The 24713-nt window shown below is 39.8% G+C and overlaps 1 protein-coding gene and 1 long non-coding RNA gene across 6 annotated transcripts in view; one reads left to right on the forward strand and one right to left on the reverse strand.

Annotated features, from left to right (window-relative positions):
- EBF2 (EBF transcription factor 2) overlaps window positions 1-24272 on the forward strand; it is a 145291-nt gene extending 121019 nt beyond the window's left edge. For 3 of the 5 annotated variants that reach the window (XM_075523677.1, XM_075523678.1, XM_075523679.1), the window contains 7 exons: window positions 307-433; window positions 9635-9723; window positions 10843-10908; window positions 11016-11193; window positions 12663-12848; window positions 14428-14595; window positions 23713-24272. In XM_075523677.1, the coding sequence (XP_075379792.1) occupies window positions 307-433; window positions 9635-9723; window positions 10843-10908; window positions 11016-11193; window positions 12663-12848; window positions 14428-14595; window positions 23713-23744 (846 nt within the window). In that variant the 3' untranslated portion in view covers window positions 23745-24272. The remainder of the gene's footprint in view (window positions 1-306; window positions 434-9634; window positions 9724-10842; window positions 10909-11015; window positions 11194-12662; window positions 12849-14427; window positions 14596-23712) is intronic. The other 2 variants (XM_075523680.1, XM_075523681.1) reach the window with 2 other exon arrangements.
- Window positions 12951-18804, reverse strand: LOC142420128 (uncharacterized). Its single transcript, XR_012778704.1, has 2 exons — window positions 16076-18804; window positions 12951-14502 (listed from the first exon to the last, which is right to left on the reverse strand). It is a non-coding gene; the product is annotated as an uncharacterized LOC142420128 (long non-coding RNA).
- Window positions 24273-24713: the final 441 nt, after the last annotated feature.

The raw sequence follows: 24713 nt of genomic DNA on the forward strand, positions 1-24713 counted from the left end.
AAGAAATAAAAGAAAGGGTTAGAGTTTGGGAAGGAGAAAGAATTCCGGCTGGGTGCAGAAATAAGCCAGCAATTAACCCATGGGTATAAGCAGTACAATTTTCCTGATGACAATTTATCCTAAAATGTGTTTTCCTCTCCTGGAGGCAAGAAGCTAGAGCAGATGTATCGCTTGCCTGACCTAGTGTCTCCTAGATAGGAATAAGCAATGCGTTGACTCATAAAGTGTGTTTGGAGGGTGAAAAGTAAGGCAGAGGGAATAACACAGACATGTCATAATCATGCGTCTCCTTTTGTTATTTCCTAGCTTATCACGCCTCATGCCATTCGAGTTCAGACACCTCCACGTCACATTCCCGGAGTGGTTGAAGTGACATTATCATACAAATCCAAACAGTTTTGCAAAGGTGCACCAGGCAGGTTTATTTACACAGGTAGGTGATTGCGATTGACGCTAGAGGAGCTCGAGCTCAGAGCCTCTTTGTTTTGGTAATCAGTATTGACAACTCTCTGCTTGCTTGCTTGCTTGCTTTATTTAGCTTCTTGCTGTTTGAAGGCCACTCTGCTAGTTGTGACATTTGGACGTGTAAGGAGATAGCTTCATTGTTGTGCAGAGGTGTTAAGGCACTGTTACTACACGTGTTAATATTTTTTCCAGATTAGAGCTCATGCTGTTATTATATGGGTCTGCCTATAGATATTGAGTGTACAGCAACATGATAGCATTGTTCTACATGCTGGAAGATGTTTTATTTATAACAGTATTTATTTTACATTTCCGTCTTGCTGGGGGTAACCTTTCATTTTCAAGATAATCTCAGAGGACAAGGAGAGCATCTTGTGTCGAGAGAAGCCAATGAGCTGAGTGGAAAATAAATGTGTTGGGGTTTTTTAATTCTTAAATGGATTATCAACTTATTTAGTGCCCTATATTCACCTCTGCTAGCAGGAGGACATTATCTATAGATCTGAAAGAAAAAAATCAGATGGGACCAAATGACCATCTCATTGAACTGTCTGTACCAGTAGTAACAATGACAGCATATGATGTAGACACTAAAGTTTCTGAAGCCTATTAAGCATGGCTGGAGAATAATGGTGCGCCGAGTTCTAAAGGATGGATTTATATTTAAGTTGAATGACTTGCTCCCACCAAATCATATTCATATTTCTCAAAGTGGAAGGATTTATTTAATTTTTTAAAGCCTCTTACTACCAACAATCCTCATTAAATAATCTTTGTGTATTATAATTGTCAAATTTTAAATCATAATTTAACTCAAAAATAATAATGAAGGTCCAAGAAATTTTTTATTTAAAAATTTTAAGGTAAAAGCTTAACCACCTGTTGAGTGAATGAGTTAGAATTTTTCCAAAAGCGGAAAAATTTAAATGAAAATTGGACACTGCAGGACTTCAGAAAGAGCCAATGATTTGTGAAGATCCTGTTACTGTCTTATGCCATTTTATAGTTTAAAGTAGCCTTTATTTTAGTACACATGCTAAATTAGTGTTTAGGTGTGTATGTGGAAAGGTATTTATTCATACAACTGCTACACCTAGAAACCTGCAGCAAGAATTAAGTCTTCAATTATACGAGGTACTGTAATGAAATATAAGCTTAACTGACAAAGGTTTATTTTTGTTATGATAGAGGTCTGATCCATAATTAATTGAAGATACTGAAATTATATCCATTGACTGAAACTGACTTTGAATCAAGCTCAAAGAGATTAGGACTTTCTTCTGATTTTGCACCAAAATAACCCCAGTGCAGTGCAGAGTTGTTCTGGAATTATTCCTGGGCTTGTGAGATCAGGATCTGGCCCAAAGCTTTTGAAATACATTTTCTTCTAAGGTAGTGCATTGATTCACTGGTCCCTGGGAAAAGATGAATCTGATGTCTGAGCAGGCTAAACCTACCTCCTTTTCCTGAGAGATAACCGGCAAAGCCATCAAACAGGGTAAAGATTCAAATCTGCATGAAAATACAATCATGTTCCTAAAGAGGTGGGACAGGTTAACTTACCGGAGTCGGGCACTCCTTAAGCAAAGGAACAACGGTGTCATTGATTCATGTGCAGTACAGGGCTTGCAGGGGCTCTGCTAGGCCTGATGCGATGACCTTCAGAGAAAAAGAGACTGTTAATTCTTTGGTTACTATCACAGATTTAAATGTAAAGTTCTTCTGTGCCATTTTCTACTTCCTGAGGCCTTGCTCTCACAGTGTCTTCAACACAAGCATTACTGAGGGCCACCACCTGTGTGCTGTTGGTACCTGTGCTGAAAGAGGTTTAGGAATGGAGTGATACAGAGCTGTGTAACAGAAATGTGCATTCTTCTGTGAAGAAAAGTATTCTTATTATTGCAAAGCTGTTTTAAGTGCAAGACTTACTTGTACCATCTAGGGGGGACTTGAGTCAGACTGCAGTGCAGTTCTTTGCCATGTTAGTTAGAGTGCTTCCACAAAAAAGGACATGAAGATGTATGTAGGAGCCAGTAGAAGAGAATAAAGTTAAATATACTATCCCTGTTTTACTGCTGTTATTGGCATAGGGATATCTGTTAGCATTCTCTGAGGAGTGAGTGGGTGCTTACTGCCATATGTTACAAAGCAGCATTTCACAGAAGATGCCACGCTGATAGAGCGAGGGTAGAACAGACAACTTTTCAATCCGTCTATTCAAGAACCTGCAGTTCTTCCACCATGGCAGGCAAAATGATAAACACAGCTCTTAGGTAGAGGCTCACCTGTGTAATCAATTCCCCCAGGCTGTTGCTGCTAATAGCAGTAAAAACAACTTCTAAGCCATGAAAATAACATGGTGGCATTTTTTTTTCTTTCTGTGGCTGTGCTATCAGAAAACTGCTGTGATCCTGCTGTGAACAAATGCATTGATTTTTAACCTAGACAAGCCATATTGAGGCAGTCAAGGTCCTTCTGCCTGTAAGTTTTCTTCAGAACTTCCACAACAATTTTTGAACCTCTTGACCAATTTCTATCAGATTTCATCAGAAAGGTAGGAGCATCAAAGATGCACAGTACCAGCACATTTTTGTGAAAATGGAAAATGGTAAGAGAGATCTGAATTAATCCTCCACTGAAAGAAAGGGTGAAGAGCTCAACCAGCATAGACAGCAGAGAAGCTACCAGAAAACAGCCTCAAGAAACCAGGTTGTTTGAATGTCACAGCCCACAGAATGCATGTGTGTATCCATAGCGCTCCGTAAAATATGCTCAGTAGCAGCAGCACAGAAGTGCAGCTAATTGTTGGGTAGAGTGTAGCAGACAAATAATATATAAAATACTGAAGAGGAAAGTTCAATAGATTTTATAATTACTGGTAAGGTAGTCCTGTGCATCATAATGAAAATCTGGGGTTTTTTTGGTGATAATTGACGTTTATTATTTTCTTGATACTTTTAGTACTTTATATTGCAATATATTCCTCTGAGCTGTCACAAAGTTTGTAGATAACATGTCAGAGAATGCAGTAGGCTTGGAGACACAAATAAGACCACTTCCCTCCTGAATTGTAGTTGCCTCTATAAATGACAATTTCTCCTCTAAATACCTTCCCTTTACATTCAGCTTGCACTTGGCAAAACCCTAAGAAATGCAGAGGCATTAATATCAAGCCCAGGAGACTGGAAAGTGTGAAATCCTGCAAACTAAAAGCACGGGAAGATGTAGTTCTGTCAGAGCTAGTAACAGCAGCAACAACTAGCAGCCCCGGTACTAGCAGGGTCATGTTGTATTAAGTCCTTCATAATTACTGAGTGCTGGGATATAACCTCAAATGAAAAGCATGAAGGGTCAAGTCACATGAAAAATACTGGGTAGCTGGCTATAGGTACTTCACAGGTATAACACGAATAATTATTCATATAAAACCAGACCTCAGAGGGTTCATCAGGGCCTCACTGCATCAGACATGGGCAACCCGTTACAGAAAGACACATGCTTCCATTTTATACATGAGCCATTGCCACAGAAGGACGAATAACCACTTGCCTGTGGTTATACAGGAAAGCTGATGAGAGATGAGGAAATAGATCTCTCGGGTTCTAGTCATATCGTTTAATCACCAGAACACCAATACTCTTCTAAAACATGGAAACAGAAAAACAATGATCTTTGTTAGTATTGTGTGTATCTGCCTATGCCCTCGATATTTAATATACAATCAAATATTAATGTTTGACCTGATTATACTTAAGCTTTTATTTTTTTTTTAAAGAGTCACAATAAGACAGGTTGTTTGAAGAAGAAAATGATAAACTGTTGAAAAGATGAATATAAAAATTAGATATAAATTTCAAGGGTAAATCTAAATGCCACAGTGGAGCTGTTATGGGAGCTCATACGCGTCCTGTAATGTGTATTTATAATAGGCTCCTTGCAAAGTGTGCTGTGCTAGCATTGCTGTAGTTATGGTTCTGTCAGCGTTTCCACTCTTAAGTGCTATCATTCAGGGTGCTGCAACTCAGCCATCAAATTCCTCTCATCACCAAAATGTGATGCGTGGACTGTTCCATAAGGTTCCCAGATGGAACACTTCTGTAAGAGTGAAGCCAACAGGATTCTATGGACATCTAACGGTGCACTACAGAGTATAGCAAAAATCTAGAGAAATGGCTTGTTATATGGTAATGGCAGTTGCCGAACCAACTTACATACTTTAGTAGTTAAGTGTATAGTTAAAGTGAGAGATAAAAAGTCTTATTTTTAAATCACCACAACTAAACATTTAGTCCCCGTGTGTACCTTAATCTGGTGAGAATACAGGTTACACATACATACATCTCCATGTTCTGAATTACTTTTCTTTCATCAGCTGTTCCTAGAATAAGAAGACATGTGTTTGCTGCTGCTAATCTAGCAGTAGCCTCATATTCTGCTTTCAATACTACACAAATTCAAATTCTCTGCCGCTGTAAGTAGTTCCATGATAGTTCCCTTGACTTTAATAAAGCTTACATCAGTTTACCCCAGCTGAGGATATGCCTCATAGGCTTTCGTATCTTAAGTTTGATCACAGCTCTGCATTTACTTTGTCATAGAGATGCTAACCTGGAAATGTGTATATCGGGGAGATTTTGAACATAATTTTCCTTGCTGGGCAGAAATCCTCCAGGGGTTAACTTGTCAGAGCAATGCAATATAAAATAATCTGTAGGATATGTTGGACTCCAGGGTTGTACTGTCAGGGAGTCCAACATATCCTACAGATTATTGCCCTGTCCAACTGTACAGTCTCTGTGCCAGGTACCGAGGATAGGAGGGTACTGGTTTGCTAAAGCTTGTGAGTAGATTTGAGAAGGTCTTGTTATCTGCTTGTGGGAAACCACACTTACAAGGATGGAGTGAGCTCTACTAAATGGGAAGAGCAAGTTCACTTGGCCAGAACACAACTGATGTGACAGAGAGCATTTGCAGAGAACAGCTCCTACCACTGCTTTAGCCTATGAAAGACACGCGCAATAGGAGGCAACGCTGTGTTGGGAGGAGGGTGTTTGGAACAGCTGTTACCACCACCGGACCACTGGCAGTATGCTTCTAGCAGCATCCTTCCAACTCCAGACCACAGTGTACCCCTCAGAGCAGGCTGACCAGTATGTTTGTACCTCCCAAGCCCAGGATTAGCGTGATTATAGCAAGTGAGCTTCTGTAGCCAGCAACATGGAAATGTTTTATTCTGTAGGGTGAATACCAAGCATCACTCTGCCGTTGGCTTGAGTGAAGGTAGTCACTAGTGCAAAATTGGAATTTAAGGCCACTGGTGCCTTTTTCTCTCTGTTAACATCTGTAAGAAGGTTAGCCATCACTGCAAATGCTGTGCTCCCTCTGGCTCAGTTTTCTGGGTTCAGGGTATTTCTAGAGGTATGCGTACTTTGTTTCTTCTCATTCATACTTTGCAAACAGAGGACTTGCTGCCCTTTGGTCTGCTTCATGGAGTAAAGCAAAGATGAGCTGCAGAACTTTGCTAAGGTCCTTGAATGTGGCCCTTTTTTGATTGGCGGAGAGGAAGAGTGCGCATCTCCCAAGGCGTACACTGGCAATATCAGAATGAGCTGTCACTCATGGTAAATTGTGCAGATCTTCATAACATCATCTTCCTTCAACAGTCTTATGTGCTTTGATGTGTGGTGAAATAATTAATACTTTAAATGTCAGCACTGTTATCATTCGGTATCTGAGTTAGTCCCCATTGAGATGAATGGGACTGAGCTGTTGTTTCAGGTTTTGCAAATGCAGACAGATGTCATGGCATCAGTTGCTCAAGTGTGAGAATTTTTTTTTTCTCCTATTCCAGTGAGTCATAATAGCTGGAGACTTGTATTTAAAATGAAAGCATTTCAAATGGTGCAGTGGATTTTGGAGGGTAAGGAACAATATAAAAGAAGCAGCACTGCACCATACTCTATTTGAGCCTTGTCATAAAGAAAGTCAGGCAGGCTGTGGGGCATTTAGACCTCTCCCTACTGCTGACTGTAACAATTCTGTTGTTAAAACAGTTATGCTAGAGTGAAGTTTATAGACTAACCGACAATTTAGTTTATTCGCTAGATGGTTGCTGTTTTTTTTGCATACATTATATCATGTCATGCACAATTTTTTTAAGCTATGCTCTGGTAAATTCAAGAGACCCCTTTTGCCTGAAACACTGGATTTGAGAGTTGCCAAAGGGATTTTGCTGTACCTGAGTCGCTTTTCTCGGGGGTTTCATTTCAGCGATCTGATTTGTAGGAAATAATGAGCAGCCTGCTTCTGTGTCAGACCCCTTTATGGTCTCTGAATCCATGAACCCAAAAGCATTTGGATATAATTTTGGCACATTTCTATGTAACACATAGATAAATCACTACTGATCCAGTAGGTCTTTTCTCGGTGGGAGTGGTACTGTGCTGAAGCTGTTTAAACTTGCTGGTGGATTCTGCATCGTGCCCTTCAGTCGAAAAGGTACCATTTACTCCTGCAAATGTTGGGTGTTGGTTTTTAAGAGGATTTCATGACAGAGATGTTTTTGTTTCATTAATGAGTAAAACTAGTAGTAGGCAATTCTGTTGCAAGCTGTACAGAAAACCTCTTGTGCTGAAAGACGTAACATACACGTTGATTCAAAATGGCTGAGTTCTTCTTAGAACAATTCAACGTTGTTGAGAAATTATTTGCTGCTATTTAGCTATCAGAATGAAAATGTCTATGTCAATCCATTGGAAAAACGTTTGTTGAATAATAGCCAGTTTATTCTTCCTGAATTAGCATTTTGTGTATTCCCATTAGCTATTTTTAGTGAACTATGTCTACATATATGTTTAAATTCCTATATATTTTACATTGCTTTTGCATAGCTTAAGATATATAACTTAACTGCTTAGACTTGTAATCAAGACGAGAAATGGCACATAAAGATATATAGGCTCTTGAGAGAATTGGCCTATAATTCTCAGGATTATTGGCAAAAATACCCACCCCCCAAAAAAACCCTCTTCCCAAATGGAATGTAGATTCTGTGGCAGTTGAAATGTGTATTATTAAACTCCTTAAGCAAACCAGAATGGCTCCCAGTGGAGAGCAAAGACATTCTAAGTATAGCCAAGACTAAATTCTCAGGTCTGGGTTTTCTCTACTCAATTCCCACTTGATTATCTCCTGTAATATTTAAACTTCATGCCATGCCATAATTATTTAATAAAAAGTAAATATAAAATGTATCTCAGTGGGGAATGTGACCTTTTACCTTCATGTTGTTATACCAAAGACGGACACAGATAAACGGAGAATCTGGATCAGTGTAATAGTCTGTCTCACTTGATAGTTCCATTCTTCTGGTTGTCTGAGATGGTTATCCTGGAAGGTGCTGAGTACATTTTGGAAGATCCAATAAGTGCCATCAGTGTCTCTTGCAATCAGGTGTTCTCAGCTGTGCTGCTGTCACCAGTTACTGAAAAAAAAGTGTTGTGGGTTTGGTTTTTTGGTTTGGTTTGGTTTGGTCTTTGTTGTTGTTGTTGGTTGGTTGGTTTTTTCCAAAAGAACCACAAATGGTACAAGAGGATAGAAGAAGCTAGCACCGAATGAGGATAGTGCTAAAGGACTTACTTACATGTGTTACTTATTAAATGTGTCATGGAATTCTTAGCGAGATTCTCAGCATGAATGTGTCGCTGGAATTATAATGCACATTCTGAAGTATAAGGAAATTCTAAAAAAACATACCTGTAAACACTAGTCATCCTAATGTATTAGAGGCAGTCAAAGCCTATGAGCATGCAGAATGCTACAGTATTGACTTTTGGTTTCTGTATTAATTTGAATTGGAGTTTAATTTTGAATAATCAGAAATTAGATTATTATTGCCATGATTTCATAGTAGAGAGTATTAAAGTGTCTGAAGTTTTATGAAATCATCAGCGATGCCAGTAGGGCTCTACCAGCTATTACTAACTGAGGATCTGGGTCAAAATATCTTGGTTTATCCACTAGAGATTAACATCATTATAGTGGAGTGGCTATGTATGCATAATAGCCGTACACAACTGAAGAAGTTAATGTGTCTAATGAATAGCTGTGCCCTAGTTTGTGACAGCAAAATGTTGGGGGTGTGCGTGTAAAGTGTTTGCTAGATGAGCAAATACGGTACTCTTGATTTCTGACTGACTGTATAACTAACAGAGTAGAAGACCTGTTCTAATTTGCATTTGTACCATCACTTGCTATATTACTGCCATGGTCAGTTTTGTCCAGAGTAAATACACTCATCCTTCAAGGAGTATTTTGTGACAATGCTTCCCTACTGTATATTTCAAATTATTCACTTAGCCTTTGATAGATGGTGAGAAGTCAGCATTGGGAACTGGAGCAGTTTTAAGTGCAGAACTCATGCTTTTTTTTGTTCCCTTATTGAGTAAGCCAAACTCACTAGCGTAGCCCTTTGGAATACTTTCAGTTAGAAGTTTTGCAAATAGCATGGAATGTTCACATACATTTTGTCATTTGCTTCAACATATCTGCCTCTGAATGCATTTTCTGGAATACTGGCATAAAATGAGCATGTACATTCGGTTCAGCTGTGCCCACCGGAACGAGCCGGCATAGGGTGTGTGTGCACGCGTGGGTACACGCATGAATGCACAGAATTCTTCCAAGGCTTAGCTGTAAGCAGAAAGATAGCACTAATTCTTTCTTTAACAAATTACAGATACACTGAGGGATTGTCTGGGAGCACCATGCAGTTCATTATACAGATAATGGCAGAAACATCTGTCCAATGAAATGGGTGGAGTTGGGGTACCAGGAGTGAGGGGACCTGCTCTGTATAACGTGGTCCAACATTAACAGCTGGTGTGTCCCAACTTTCTTAGTGACAGAGTAAGTATTACCTTTGAAAAGAGGTTAGGGACCCTCATGCAGAAGTTCTTGTAAAGCTTAGCTTACTATTCAGCCTGTCTTACACGAAGTGATCAGGGCTCGCCTGAGCAGTAGGCAATGTACACCTTCTAGGAACCCAGGCAAGGAGACGTGTTCTGTGGTGAAGCTGTGAAATCCATCTTTCTTAGGTAATGAAACTTAGGAGTCATACAAAGATATATACTCATATAATATGGGGGTTTTTTTTCTGTTTTCCTTTCAGCTTTAAATGAACCTACCATAGATTATGGTTTCCAAAGACTGCAGAAGGTCATCCCAAGACATCCTGGTGACCCTGAAAGACTAGCTAAGGTAAAATATTTTTATGCATTTCACTGAGCCCACTAAATGTGTTCTTTCACTTCTAACTTGCAAAAGAGACAAAATTGTATCTTAAATGACAATTACGTCTGAACCTAACTTCACCAGTTAGTTATAGGTCCAAACAAGAATTTGATCATGTAGAACCCACCGCTACCACTAATTTCTATCTGTTAGAGCTCAAGCACTGTGAACTTCTTTTGCTGCTAAAATGGGAGCCCAGTGCAGATATCTTCCCAATTCATATTCATGCTCCTTTGCATTTACCCATACTGGCAAATCTCTGAACCTAAATGATACATGAGAGACATAAAGGATTTGTTGCAGAGGTTTAATCTTAAGGGAATCTTTTAGTAAAAAACACTTAAAGCTGAACTTTTTCTGTAGCAGCAACTGCACTATGCATGTGTTGAAACAACTCAGGATTTTATGTATCTGTAATACTGCAGACCGTGTTGATGCAGAACCTAGCACAATGAGAGTGGCATTAATGACTATATTCCTAGATTTTAGTGCCGTACCAAAAGTACTTATTATCATCTTCGCACGATGGAAGACTTGTATTCAGATAGTATACCGTGTAATTTTTTTCCTACAACCTACCATAAGATAGCTAAAGTGTTTTATTTGTTAGGTTACCATTATTGAGAAAAAATAAATGGGCATGGAGATTAATCAGATTTTTATGTGTCTATGCAAAAGAATATATTGAAATTCAGTAGGGAGCGGAGTTCCTGTTTAAATTGGGTACGTCTGAGCATTGTCTCCACTTTTGAAGCTGGTGTGCTTAAAGCAGCTTCAGGACTACGGAGAGCTCCAAGACAAAGATGGAGCACTGGGCGCACGCCACCGGCACCGCCGATGACGTTTCTATCGCACGCACGTCAACGCTTTCCAAAGTGACTGATGATTTTGCACATCTACTTTGGGATACTCTAAGGGGTTTGATTTTTCAGAGAAGTGGCAAATAATGGCTCTTTAAGGGACCCAGTTTTCAGAATGACCACACACAAACACAAGTCACTTCAGAAAATACTAGCCCATGGTTTTATTTGCACTGAAATCCTTTTCTGTTAAAATGTCAATTGTATGCATCTGCTCATCCTCCAGGAAATGCTGTTGAAACGAGCTGCTGACCTAGTTGAAGCACTGTATGGAACGCCACATAACAACCAGGTCAGAATGACTGCTCTCGACAGGGGAGTGGTATACGTTCAGGTTTAGTAGTAAACACCAGAAGATTTCTCCAAGCACGTTTCTGAACTGGTCCCTTCATTCTGCAGGACATCATTCTGAAACGAGCTGCAGACATCGCAGAAGCTCTCTACAGTGTACCGAGGAATCCCGCACAGATCCCTGCACTGTCTAGCTCTCCTGCCCACAGCAGCATGATGGGAATTAACTCCTATGGTAGCCAGTTAGGAGTCAGCATTTCAGAGTCAACACAGGGGAACAACCAAGGTAAGCATTGCAAATAGTTTAGTGTTAATTTAAACAATGAAAAATTGAATTTAAACCAAAAAATGTGAACAGTTGCTTCCATAGTAGTTTCTATGTGCTCAGCTTATGAACAGAAAGATGGCTTTAAACTGTCAGCATTAGAAATGGATGTGTGGTGCCATTTGGGATGATACTATGTCTGCACCAGGTTCCAGTCACCAGATTAGCTATGACTGAAATAATTTTTGATTATTTTTTCATACCAGCTTAACCCTGAATTCTCTCCCTGCTCTCCTCAATATCCTTTCTTCTTTTTTGGTTATATCTCTGTTTTTATAAAAGACAAGGACAGCAACTGAAAAAAACTTCTCACAGTTAAAGAGGCGGGGAATTTTCTTTTCTTTTTTTTTTAAGGCTGCATCCTCAGTGTTAATTTTGCCAACTTACATATGTTGTATGTATTACATTTACTCCAGATATATTATTGATTGTTAGGGAAACGTGCCATAAAATGCCATATTAACAGTAATACATCATGGGAACAATATCAACTTTGGGCATATTCTGACTCTTGAATATTTTGATTTTTACCACTCGATTCCAGTAATGTAGAGTCTGTGGTTGACTGCATGACTAGCTGTGTTTAACACGCGAAGGCATTAAACCATGTCATATGAAGTTAATATTACATATGCTATGTCAAAAGTCATCATGTAGATAATTTTGCTAGTTTGTTTTAATGAGGTCTTACCAGCCCTGAATTAGAACGTCCTAATATAAATGAGCAGAAATAACCTGACTTGATATCTAAATGGTAACCACTTTTAAAGTAGCTATTGGGTCACATCTTTCTAATGAAAGCTTTTCTGTGGAAAATCCTTTTGCAGCTGTAATAACAGCCTTGTACTTTAATGCCGATAGCTATAGTGTTCTTCAAGTCTCTTCTTGGAGAAAAAAGAGGCTAAATTTTGGTTCTCAAATATTTGTGATTTTTTTTTTTAAGACAAAAAATGCTTTTTACTTATCCAGTTTATTCTTTCCCCCAAGTAGAGTATCTTCAAAGTCAAGCTGCAAACTATATATGGGTTATAGTTTCCCCTCAGTAATGCACTTGCTTTATTTGTAATTCATCAATAATTTGAAAAGGATAACCTCCCTCCTAAAATTGTAGAAAATCCCACATATTATAAATTCTACCTCAGGAAAAGATGAGCACACACATTTTTTTCTAGGTCTTAGAACACATCTCAACTTTTAACAAATCAAATCTGATGAGAAAAGTATACCTCAGTTCACTTCAAAAAGTTAGTTTCTCACATTGTTTTAAAACTTAATATTGCTTAACTTCAAGGCATGTGCATAAACCCCACTGAATTTAATGGTACTTGCTTAAATGCTTTAATTAATCTGGATTTAAGCAGGGAATATACAGGAGGAAGTTTTAAGCCATATCCATTGACATGCTTTGAAACGTGGTTTTTTTTTTTTAGGTTACATTCGTAATACAAGCAGCATCTCACCCCGCGGTTACTCATCCAGTTCCACACCTCAACAGTCCAACTACAGCACTTCCAGCAATAGTATGAATGGCTACAGCAACGTCCCCATGTCAAACCTGGGCGTTCCAGGCTCACCCGGATTCATTAACGGCTCTCCAACAGGATCCCCCTATGGACGTAAGTGCTTTGCTGCTTTTATATTTGATTCTTGCTCCTCCTTATTTTAATGTAGCACATCAAAAAATGCAGCAAGTGATGTCTTTCAAGAGAAGCTATCACGATTTAGTGAAGATTTTTGTAAAAGGTTCTGATTTGTGTTCTGGTGTTTGTTAGCATGAACTAGAAAATGTTCCCATTTTTCAAGAAGAACAGAGGAATATGGGATCCTACTTGTGTTTCCTTCATTTTTTATCCTTTTCCAGATTCCTAACTGGCAAAGGCCACAATGAGAAATGAGGTACAGTTTACAACTTTAGATGATTAAGGAAGTAGCTGCCACTTTTAGCATAGAGACTACTCTGAATCCTATCTGAAAGCCACTCTAAAGTAATTTTTATGTGTGTGACCTGCATTAGAGCTGAATTGTGGATTAATTTCCTGTGAAACTATATTACCTTGTTAACCAGAAATATAACAACAATGGAATTAACTTGGAAGTTTAGTATTACTGTGTTTCTAGTTACTAGTTTTACCATGAGCAAGTCACTCTTCCTTTCATGCCTTGACTTCCCTCTGGCAAGAGTGTCAGTGTGTGTTCTCTCTCTCTGTATATGAGGATGAACAGATTTATTTATCAACTTATTATTTAATTATTTACCCACACTGTAGTTTACAGAGGGTATAGCTCCCAATAATGTCAGGATCATGCCTCTCCAGAAAACACCTGGTATCCTGCAAAATAGTATTTTATTTTATTTTATTTACATTCACAACATCTCCGTAAGGACTGACCCACTTCGCAGTGATGGTGAAGGCTCCTTGCTGGTCTGAAACCTGCTAAACAATATCCTCGCAGTTTGAGCTGTGATTTAAGGCTAAGGTGCAACTCAAAGGATGTTTGGGCACTTTTGATACTTCCCCTATTCTGGAGCTTTGCCATTGACTTCAATAAGGAAAGGACCGGGTCTGCAGCGCACTGTTATTCTGTTTTCAAACTAATACTTCCATGAGACTTAGGGATTGACTTGAACCCACGTGAAATGTGGTTCCTTGTTTTGCTGAGAAATAGCTGATATTTTTCTGGAAAGTAAGCAAACAGTTGCTTAACAAGCTATTGGGCATATAATGGGACTTTTTCTTGCAAGATGCTTCTTTAAAAAGAAGCCAGTTTAGATTCAAATCTAAGCAACAGCTTAAAATATCCCCGCCCCAACTCCAACCAAGGAAATCTTCATTTTTAAAAAGCTGGGGAGGGCACAGGAATTACCAGCCTTCCCAGTTTCCAAAGCACAGACTGTAAGTGGACAGGCCATTCCTGTCTACTGTTCGGTCATACTGACTCTGTCTCCCCCTTGATGACTTACCATTTTCTGATATCCTCACCCTTCATTTTAAAAGAATTAAGCACTCTCCTTTCTGAGCTAGCCACTATAACTACCTCTCTACTTCAGACTTACGGTAAACAGCCACGTCAATGTGAGAATGAGATCTTCTTCCAGAAGTGAAATGAGTAATCAGAAGGTAGACATTTTAAGTGGTTTTACCAAACTTGCATAAATGCATTTCTGATGAGGATTCACTTTTTTTTCTTTTGCAGTAATGTCTTCAAGTCCAACAGTTGGCTCCTCCAGCACTTCTTCCATCCTTCCGTTCTCCTCTTCCGTCTTTCCTGCTGTCAAACAGAAGAGTGCCTTTGCTCCTGTCATCAGACCCCAAGGGTCTCCTTCTCCTGCCTGCTCTAGTGGCAATGGAAATGGGTTTAGAGGTAAGAAATGTACAATTAATATTCAGCCCGCACCTGTAAAGCACACTGTGTTAGTCTAGGTAAATACAGTAATCATCTGAATACCATTACACGGATATTACAGGACTCAGTAGTGAAAATTTGACCCAATCCAAGTGGACTAAAGCAATGCTCCAAGCTTTGTCTGTTTGGGTTTAAAACAACAGGCGACAGACACTCATTTATACCAAGAAGGATTTGACCCACGCTGCATTTCAATACCAGCTCTTTTGTGAGGAATGACTTCTCCTTAGGCTTCAGGGACCTGTAAAACAAACGTCTGCCCTGCAGAGTTAATACACAGCTCTGTACATAACAGCCAATGTCTTGAAACCTGCTGCAAGGTTTAGGCTCATACCGGGAATTGAGCCCTATAGTACATTTACAGCCTTTTTAAAGGTGATCTGCAAAACAAATGTGAGTATTAAGATAAGAATGGAAACCTGTACCACATTCTTTCTTTTAACAGGCTGTGGGGGGGCATGCGGCACATAAATACGCTCCAAGTCTCCATAAAAAAAGCCTTTATAGGGCCTGAGAAGTCATCTGGCTCCTTCAGACTTCACTAGAGATACCACAGAAAACACAACTCTGGGAATTCAGCCATGCCAAGAGCCAGTGGTAATTCTAAAATGAGCCCTACAAACCGCACCTGTTGATTTGGGTGCATTATAAATCCTTAGCTAGGCCACAGGGACTTACATAAACTGCGATTATTTTATACAATAAGGAAATTCTAAGTGTGTTGAACAAAAACAATTACACTTTTAAAAGCTAACTTACAGAATTCTGCTCTGTATCTGAAACAGCTTCTTCCCCTGCCCCAATTACATGAAACTCCCTGCTTCTCTAAGATCATCTTCTGCCTATTAATGAAGGACATTGAGCTACCCGTGTAAACGCACAGGGATCATGTTGACAGGGAGTATCATTTCCTTTCCACTCTTTTTAAAGAAGATGACAAGAAGGATTTGAAGCCATTTTTTAAACTATAAGTATAGAAAGTTTTGTTGGCCCAAAAGTTGTAGCTGTTTATTCAAACTGTTTAGAAATGGGTTTATCTTTGTTGATCTTTTGTGTGATCGTGGCATCTAAAGAGTCATCATCACGACCTGGTCTGCAGTTAGCTTTTTTCCTTTTTTTGTGGGGGAGGGGGGCAGCGTGTGTTCTTTGTATCAGCTAATGAAGGGATGTATTGATTTCACTGCAGTTTTATAAAAAATGAGAGGGTTTAGCTGTTTTAAGGAACTGTTCCAAGGTAATGTAATTTTCAACTGATTTAGTTAAACATTTAACCAGGAAGGCCTATCAGCTTAAGAACAGTTTGCTTGTTTAGCTTAAGCCAGTTGGACAGTGCTATAATCTAAAGACAAATCAGTGAGTTCAGAATAGATTTAAGTCTGCTTTAAAGTTAAACTTGTCTAACTGCTATGCTGAGAAGGCCTAATTGTTAAGAAGTTACCTGCGGTAGTGCTAATGACAAGTCAGTTCAGTGAGAAAAATCACTCAGATTGTTTCTGGGAGACAGAAAAAGGACAGATTAAAAAACCACTGACTTTTTATTTAAGTTAATACTTCTCCTTAACCTACCATGTCTGCTCAAGACCCGGCTTAGCAAGAGTTTATCTCTTTTTTAACCCTTTTGTAAACAGGTAAAGTACTAGAGACTATTTGGTGCCATTCATGCCATTTAGTACTTACAACATATTTTATCCAATCTATAAATTAGTAATCAATAAGAGATTCTAAAAATGGAACTGAATTATAAAGCTAAAGCCCCAGTCCTCACATCCACGCATCTTTACTGACAAAAGTCCGCTCCTGAGGTGTTCAGGATTAATCTGTCAGTTAAGGTTATGATTACTTACTGAAGTAGCTTATGCCTATGGAGATGCAGAGACTTGGGCCTGGATAAACCGCTACAAAGGCTATTAACCATATCCCTTTCTTTGTGGGATATCTCCTTGTACATTGCCACCCTGATACATAAATACAGTAATACGCTACAACTGTTATGTAAATCAGTTTTCAGCAGCTACAGTACCTAGTACAATGGGACTTGTCAGTCAGACTGCAACAACAAGCAACAACAGATGTGACTCACAGCAAAGGTAGTAGTTGCTTCGCGGAGTCGAACGCGTCTGCCCGAGGTTTGTTATGCCAGGTCTTTGTAACGATTTAACTATTTCAGCCATAGATGCAAATTCTTCTTTCCAACTGAAATATTTAAATTGATGCAAGCTGGGGAGCACATGCTTTGGAAAGGATCCAGATACACACAGCCTGATATCCAAATTAACGTTCCCACAGTGCTGACAGACAGATGTGGCCAGAAAGTCAACAGGAGGGTCCCAAAGAGGCTTCTTGAATGGACTTACCATGCTGCAGCAATGGGAGGTTGTTAATCTCCTCTGCTACGCCATTGCCCTGTACGATAAACTAAGAATAGATGTGCTGGTAATGCAATTTATTTATGTATTTACTTACTTATTGAACTTGGGTGTCACTAAATACTGATGGAGATAGAATAGCAAAAGCACAGAGCAAGCAGTAAGCATATGCAGGCCAAAAGCACATCAAAGCACATCAGCCAAGTGTTTTGACTTTACCTCGCAATTTCCCCACCCATAATATGGGGAAAACATCTCCCCAGCGGGGACTTTTTGAGCTTTAATGTAATGTTTGCAATGTACTTTGGCTGCATCTTTTGTTCAAAGGCAAAAGTTTCCTGGTGATACAGTCTCCATCCTACTTACTGCATACTGTTGCAATGAGAATATTAGAAATGCTACCAGCACCTCAGGGCATGCCACTCTGCTTACAAGCAGCAATGAAAATCTGGAATACAGCTTCTACGTATGTTAACCACAGCAGTGTTTAAGCCTGGATTAAAACTAGTCTAAACAGGAGGAGCTGTACAAGCTTCATCCTCAGAGTAGCATTCCCATTATTCCAGGCAGTTTACAGTACCGCTGGAAATTTTTTTCCAAAAATTTATTTTGGGAGGAAGGTCTTGGTGATGCTTAAAAGCTGCTGGAGACAGGAGGGGCAGCTGGTAGAAAATATATGGTAGCTCAAAAGTATTAGCTAGGCATGAAACTTGCATATCGACTGGCTTTGGGCTGCACAACACAGCCAAGACATGTGAATACCCTCAGATAACCCCCTGTGCCATGTGTTCTTGCTTACCTCTTTCACCTGCCATCTGCTATACATTCTTACAATGTAACAGGACATGATAGGTAGAGAACAAGCAGCAATCCATACTGGACACCACTCACTTCTATATGCTCTCCAAATTGAGAGCAGGTGATCCTGATCAGAACAATTGTGTGCTCCATTCATGTCATATGTCAAGGCAGTTTAAAAAAGGCACTGGGAAGATATAATGTGACGTGACGCAACACGGCATGAGAAGTACACAAATGCCTAATCAACTCATCTCAGATGGAAGGCAGCTGATGGGAAAAGCAAGCAAATTGGAAACTGCTGGAACAGCATGGACCGCTGACTGCCCAGATTACCTTTGGCCAGCTCAGCACATCTCAATATAAAAATGCAAGCTCAGTTACAAGGAATAGCAGGCAAGCCCCAGAAGGTCAGATGTTCCATTAACCATCAGGATCCTAGCCAATCGAAAAGGTAGTGAAGTCTGATACCCTTAGGAACAGCCTCAATTTAGCAGAGGGGACATCTGCACTATTCCCTGAAGAAATACAGGTATTTGAGTTGAAGACCCTAATTATTAGTATCTTGTCTTGACAAAGTTAGGGGTGTCAACAGCACTGGGGATTCCAGTCCCCTGGCTTTAAAAGGCTGTGCAAACAGGTAATGAGAAAAATAGTTGCTCTGAAAAGTCTGGGATTCCGATGAAATGGCTGGCTTGAGTTTACAGAGCAATGGCTCCTGATTGTTACCAGTCCAGTGCCTGACCTGCTCTTCCATGTGGAAGCCTAGCTCCAGTCAACACTTAAGACACAGCATTTTAAAATAACTCTTCACAGACATTTTCTAACCAGGTGAAATAACAGGGCCATTTCCACCCTAGGAATGTTCAGCAATACGCTTCTGCCTGAATCAGAATGATTCCAGAGCCTAGACAGTGATTTAAGTATGCCAAAGGCTGCAAATGATATATACATTATGTCAATATATATGAAAAATATGTATCTGTCATCTGATTAAATTGATACATTGGAAGGATCAAGTACATTTTTCTCCCCAGTTTATTGGCAGAGATGTAAGCGGCACAGGCTGCTTCAAAAGAAAGAAAACCTTAAGAGATATTTAGAACTTCTTGCTAACGCTTAACAAAAATATCTCCTGTTACTATTAATTACTTGTCTTTCATTTGACGGGATGTTAATTTTAGTAGCTTATCATATGTCACAGACTTATTCAGGCTAGACAAGAGCTCCATTTTTAATGGGAGAAAACAAAAATCTGCCTTTCTTAATGGAAGAAAATACTCAAGACTGTTAGGCGTCGCACACAAAACAGGATATTGGGTAAGATTCAATAGTGACTTCTCCTTTGCAGGTGAAAGCTTAGCCGCTTTCTAGTATAATTGGAAAAACACAGAGCGGCTACACATTGCTGTGCTCTTTAATAATTAAACTAATGCATATATGACTTTGCAAACATATTTTGGTTTAAAGGGTGTTCCTAATTAACTTGAACTAAATCAAAATAATTGTTCAGGCAGCCTTTTGCGCATATACAGCTTAGCACCGTGGTGAGAGAGTAACCACATCAACACAACCCAATAGATGAGGCCGAACTCACTTCTCCGTCTCTTAGCTAGCAATGGCTTTGTCTAGATTTTTAAAAAACGTATTACATAAAATACGGTTTAACCTGCTTATCACCTAAAAGAGACAAAAACACTGCTTATTTATAAATATCTCACCTGTCTGTGGTTTGACACTCATGAACGGATGAATGAAAATCTTCCATCCAAATACAGAAGGATTTCGGAGGGGGGAGGGGGGAAGTGTTAATTTCCTGTGGTGGAAAAAATCAAAAGAAATTCTTTAGGAAAAACTTGAAGCTTTTGGCTACTTTTTAGTGTCTTAGTTGGAATCATCCTTCACAGGCTCTCCACAGAAGCTGTAATTTACTTCATTTACATTCTAGTATAAAGGATGATGGTGCCCTTCATCCAAGCTATGGATGTTTTCCGCTAAATGAAAGCCAGCTGTGTTTTCCTCTGAAAATCCTGTGTTTTCTCTATCATTTTCAGTTGATTAGTTACATAATAATAAATGCTAGATAATAAAGGGGTGCGTTGTTTTACAAACGTCTCCGTGGTCTTAATATTGAAAGTAAACCTGCACATTTTCTAGCGGTAGCCATGATGGGAGTCAGAGATATCAATAAGGTGGAGCCTGCAGGTATAAGACCACCTTTTATTAGACCAAATTACACAGAAGCTAGCTCTGCCACCGACAGCTCGGTGGCTTGCAATGTGCAAACCTACCTTTATATACAGGACAGCTCCTGCATAGACATGTTTCTGGCATTGCAGGGTAGGAATGTTCATTTAAGACGCTCAGAGTAGCACCATAAGTGGGAAGAGAGCACTTTGTTTGCCTCTTCCCAGAGCTGTCGCACCGTCAGATTAGAGTGTGCTGGAAACTTAGTGGCAAAAGAGGAAAACCACATGAGAGCGCAAGATGTTTTCATGACAATGCTTGAAAATGCTCAACGCCCGTCTTCTCTAGAAAGCAGAGTTTTTAAACCAGGTCACAATTTAGACGCCAACAAAGGACCTGTGCTATCTGAAGAACTAGAGCAGCGCGTGTGCCCGCGTGTGTACAGTTACACAGCAGTAAGCCCCTTTCCAGTTCTTACCAAACGGCTGTTTGAATTGCAGAGAGCTCTGTTCCACTACAAAGCAAGACAGCGCTTTCAGGGGCCACTTGTATACACTGGGCTTATGATCATTATTAATTACACCCATTAAAGGTGCCTATCACCATGGCATCTGGGTACTATCCATGTTTGATTATTTATTTATAAAAAAATTCTCCAACCTTGTGACAATTTTAATCAAGTGTTTCAGCTGATAATTGCAAGCTGTCAAGGTTAATACAATAAGGCTCATCTCTAATTCTTTTTCCATTTCCCTCCAAGAAAAAAAAAAGACCCTCTGGGATAATGACTGTGGTTTCTATATTCCCAACTCATCAGGGAGTGTCCTGCATTGAACCACCTTTATTGAAAAGTTACATCGATTCAATATATAGTAATACAGGCAAAAATAATTACAGCTTTGCTAGCAGTGTAAGACCTTAATCCAAACCTCACAAACATTCAATAAAAAGCGATACAGGCTGGGAATAGGCTTTTGACAGTGCAGCCCCAAAGGGGAGTGGAGGTGGGGTGGAAATGGACAGATGAGGGTATGTAAAAAGCGAGAGACCCGCAGAGCAAAGCCAGTGAGATGAGCTGTGGAAAACCAGGTGAGAATGCCAGCCAGTATTCCGCAACCTACCTGTTCTTTGTTGCAGAAGGAGGTGAAGTCGCAACGTTAGGATGAAATGCCCGTGAAACAGTTGGGCTTTGCTTGTCCTTTCTATGCTCCATTATAGTTTTACCTGACTTTTTCCACTGGCAGGTTCCATCCTCACAACTTCTGAGGAGTATATCTGCTCTGGAGCACTTTTACAACCTGCAACGACAAAACAGACTTGGGCTGGGGGGGGCAAAAGTAAGGAGAGGAAAGCAGGGACTCGCTACATGCTCCGGGGAAAAGGAAAGGAGGCAAAAGAGGGATCACCAGAACCCCAGGGGTAACAACATGCTCCTCCTGATTGCAGATGGCAGTTTTGCTGTTGCCATGGCTAGTTTGAGTCCAGGACTGCTGGATAACATCATATCTTTAATGATACGGTAAAAGTGTACCTTCCCTTCAATTTAAGGAACTTTCCAAAATGCTGCATCTACAAGCATTCTGAAAATATTTTTGAAGAGACATGGCAGGCAGAAACTCAGGCTTGGTCTTTGCTTTGATCTGCTGAAAGAAGTTTTCCTTGCTTAAAAAAATGAAAATAATGTTGATAACAACAGTATTAGAAAAAAGCATTTATGCCAACATGGCCTATCCCCCTTGGGAACAGAGTTTAAACTACGCTGGCAACAGACTCTGCACGTCTCAAATTAAACCACACTAGCTACACCAGGGTGTACCCCTCTCTGCACAGACGATCTAAACAGCCACAGAAAGAGTCTGGCTATGCCAGGAGAAAAGATTACCGCAGGTACGGACCGGCCAGGCACTGTCTGCGTAAGCGCTCCTTTTTATTTGCTTCAGGCAAAAGGCCCAGCCGGGTTCCTGTGGACGAACAGTTTAAATTCTTTGAGCTAACCTGGCAGATTTTGCCTGAAGCAGATGAGGAAGCGCTCACGCAGACTGCTCCAGTGGGATACCTGTGGGATGGCGGCGAGCAGCTGAGGGCACACACTTGCCTCTTCTGCCAGCCCAGCAGATTCTAGAGGAGGGCAGCAATCCATGACGTAAATCAAGTTTTCTTTTCTAGAGGACAGAAAGGCAGGCATGTGGTTAATACACAGGGAGAAGGCTCTCCAGTGTCCGGCTGGGACACTACCGTTAGGATCATTTTTTGGTTTTGGGGGTGAGGAGAAGGAAAAGAGCAGCTTCTTAGTATTATCAAAATCTCTCTTCTTCTAACGCGCCCCGCCCCTGAAAGCAGCCATACAAATATTCAGCTACTTTATTTAGGGTTATGTAAATTACCTGATTGAAAATCTGTCTGAAAAATAATAGCAAATTCCCAAGCAATTAATAAAAGTAGATATTTGACTTAAGACTGTTCGGTTTCACTTTCTCTTTCAGCTATCTGCCAAAATTGGCAGGGACTTCTAGCCCTAGTCAGTTACAAAATATGAAAATATTTATTTTCCGATTGTATTAAATCATAGACCATATCCACAGTTGTTTAAAATCAACACAGCTCCAATAAAAGAGTCATGTTAGCGGAGGATCTTGCCCTAAGCGTTTTTTTAAACACTATGAACATAAGGGTGAAATTAATTCTCAGAGGACCAGGCTTTAAACACATGAATAATCCCACAAATTTCAGTGAACATAAATCTTTGCAGGATTAGGACCCTGCACTGCACTGAGGCCCCTTTGAAAATATGACTCACTCATTTGTTATATAAATACGTATAAACTTAACTTACCCCTCAAAACCTTTGGGAACGGCACCAGTTCCAGGCAGCTTCAAATGTTGCTGTTGTCAGTTATGAAGAATATAGCTGCAATTAAAGGCAGTGAGAGTGACTAATAAATAATTTACATAAGCCCAGTGTTCTGGGAATGTGCCAGGTAAGGCTACAGCGATTCAGACATACGGGGTAAACCAAGCGAGAAAGAGAGGCTGGTCCATTATTTCCACTGAAACTAAATTAGCAAACCCTCGCTCTGGTCATTGTCCAATGAATTGGGACTTGTAATTCTCTGGCTAGGTCCCGTAAGCCGTGCATGGGCGAATTCCCATTTGCTTTCACATCTTTCCCCGCTCACACCATAACCCTTTTCTGCAAGCAAATGAGCAGGCTGAGTGGGAAGTGGAAGACCCTGCTTGATTCTGGTTTTCAAGAATTATTTTGAGTGTTCGACTTGAGAAGTCTGAAATTTTTGGGACAGTTCTGAGCAGTGTCCATCTCCAAGGACATCTCTCAGGAGATAAGCACCCAAAAATGGTTAGGCCTTTCTGAAAATTCACATACCGAGACTTGAATTAATCCTCTGTCTCCTTTATCCATTTAAGAACCACGATGGGCCTTGGCTTTTGGTGAATTTACTGCGAAATAGCACGTTGGCCACTGTCTGTGCTCATTGTCAGTCTCACCATCTTAGTTCTCGCTAGGAATCACTAAGATTCTCACCGCACTTAGTTCTCACTTAGATCTCACATAAAAAACATTAAAAGAAACTGAAGGTCTAGTTTAATCTGCAAATAAGGCCACTGCTGCGATAATGTGACCGCACACAGAAGGGTGAAGGGCTCAAATATATTTTGTTCCATAAAAATTTGCCAGAATTTCATCTTTGTCAATTTTCTTTTTCAGCCATGACTGGTCTTGTCGTTCCCCCGATGTAAGGAAGAGGCAGCTTTGCTCCTCTCCCTCTTCCCTTTTTTCCTCTTTTTTTCATTTTTCTTTTACAGCACAAAACTACTTATTGTGATGGACCACTAAAAAGAAAAAAATAGCACTACAAGCTCTTTTTTGGGGGAAAGCCAGGCCCAGGAAAAAAAAGGAACATTTTTTATGGATTGGACAAGATAGAAGTCTGCATCTTTTACCTGTTTCATATTTCTGACACAACCACGTCAACTCCTAAAACATTGCGAATGAAGAATCAGCCAAGAGCCAGGATGAACAACAGTTGGCAGAACGGAATCGGAAATGCAAAGTCTTTCTTGAAAGACATGAAACCTTCCTAAGATTTGTAAAATATTGAAAGGAGAAAGAAATTGGCAAAATGATTCAAGCTTGATATTTTGGATACAATTTGTTTTACTTTGTAGGGGAAAAAAGTTGAAGTTTCTATTTTCTATGGAGCCTTTCAGATATCGATTTAGTTTATGCAGAAAAAAATTCAACAAAACAGGGTACCAGCATGAAAGAATTTCTAGGACAAACTGACATGAATGATGGAACTTTGGTGTATGTGTGTATTTGCTTATAGTTTAACCTCTTTAAAAAATGTAAGATGTTTTACAATTATTTAAATAAATAAACTTGTAACTTATTGTATGTAGAGGTAGAAATTAAACCCTTTTTTGGATTTTTTCCTCCAGTTGTACAATGAAGAAAAATGACGCAAAAATGTAGTGATAAGTTTGAGATATATTATTACTGCTGCAATTGCTCCTCACTTCTTCCCTCTCACTGAATTCATGTGCAAGGATGTATAGGATTCTTTCTGATTAACAAAATCAGCAGAAACTTTTACATACGTTGTGGTACACAGGTCACTAATTCATGTATGAATTTTCGTCCTCCTCGTCTTTCCCCCTCCATGTTTTGTTTCAGTTGCAATATTCAGGTACTAGGATTAACTGGTA

This window comes from Mycteria americana, chromosome 23 (assembly GCF_035582795.1).
Source record: "Mycteria americana isolate JAX WOST 10 ecotype Jacksonville Zoo and Gardens chromosome 23, USCA_MyAme_1.0, whole genome shotgun sequence".
NCBI lineage: Eukaryota > Metazoa > Chordata > Aves > Ciconiiformes > Ciconiidae > Mycteria > Mycteria americana.